Raw genomic sequence first — 1,088 nt, 5'->3', positions numbered from 1 at the left:
GGCGATAAGGAAACGGCTACAAAGTTGTGAGAATGTTTAAAATGCACCCGAGACGCAAAAATATAAATACAAACCGGGAATGAAACTGTCCCACGCTCATAAAACGCTGTTTACGATGAAAGTCAGAGTCGTCAGAGTTGTGTTCTTGTCGCAACTGGTCGTGTTACTCGCGCACGCCAGGAATATCGACCTGCCGGAAGTGATGGATATGTTTGATGGCAACACCATGGTACATAAATTCATTCAGATTGAATATGAGAAGTTCCGCCAGCAGGAGATGATGCGTGCGGGAACTTCTTCCGGTGATAACATCACATCGCAGGTTGCCTTTCTGCTATACACCAAGTATTAATCTGAACTAAAAAGGAGAAAGAAAGATATAGAAAGTGTTATTTTATTCCTAGGTCAAATCCAAATGTTTCTTACGTTCTGGAACCGACTGCTGAGTCAATCGCTGCGTCACCTTTTGATTTTAGGAAGGCTACGCGATTTATGACCCATGGTTTCTGGTCCAGTGGTGATTCGGACACTTCTCAGAATATAAAGAATGCATATTTGACGTATCAAGATGTGAATGTGATTCTTGTGGACTGGAAAGGTCCCGCATCGACTTTAAACTACATTAGTGCTGCTCTCAACACTGTACCCATTGGGGCATACACTGCTAGATTAATTGACGCATTGGTTGATTCCGGGGCACAACCGCAAAGAATTCATTTGATTGGACATAGTTTGGGAGCTCATATTTCCGGGTTTGCTGCAAAGTATTCCCGATGTAGAATTGCGCGTATCTCAGGTCTTGACCCTGCAGGACCTCTATTTGAAACTATTCCACTGGTTAATGATCATCTTTCTGCGGATAAGGCTGATTTTGTGGATGTGATCCACACTTCAGCAGGTTCTCTGGGGTATAGATCTCCGATTGGACACGTTGATTTTTATCCCAATGGTGGTACTGCTCCACAACCGGGATGCGAAGGTATTATGTATGTTTTAGGAGGTATCGCCACCATGTTGGATAGTTGCTCGCATGGACGAAGTTGGGTATATTTTGCTGATAGTATTAATCCGAGGGAATTATATCTTGC

The 1,088-nt window shown here is 43.4% G+C and overlaps 1 protein-coding gene across 1 annotated transcript; it reads left to right on the top strand.

Moving 5' to 3' along the window:
• Window positions 1-83: 83 nt before the first annotated feature.
• On the top strand, window positions 84-1,083 carry LOC135803174 (lipase member H-B-like; the record flags this gene model as incomplete). The annotated part of the gene is made up of 2 exons (XM_065316766.1): window positions 84-345; window positions 405-1,083. Coding segments are annotated over exons 1-2 (909 nt in total), but the record flags the coding sequence as incomplete, so codon positions are not given.
• Between the last annotated feature and the right edge of the window lie 5 nt (window positions 1,084-1,088).

The sequence above is a fragment of the Atheta coriaria genome, unplaced genomic scaffold (genome assembly GCF_025399875.1).
Source record: "Atheta coriaria isolate IRGN ID8LTWV9N9 unplaced genomic scaffold, Caltech_Dcor_3.1 scaffold5830_size1088, whole genome shotgun sequence".
Classification (NCBI taxonomy): Eukaryota; Metazoa; Arthropoda; class Insecta; order Coleoptera; family Staphylinidae; genus Dalotia; species Dalotia coriaria.
Note: the sequence above shows the minus strand (reverse complement) of the source record. Positions and strands in the feature narration are given on the sequence as shown.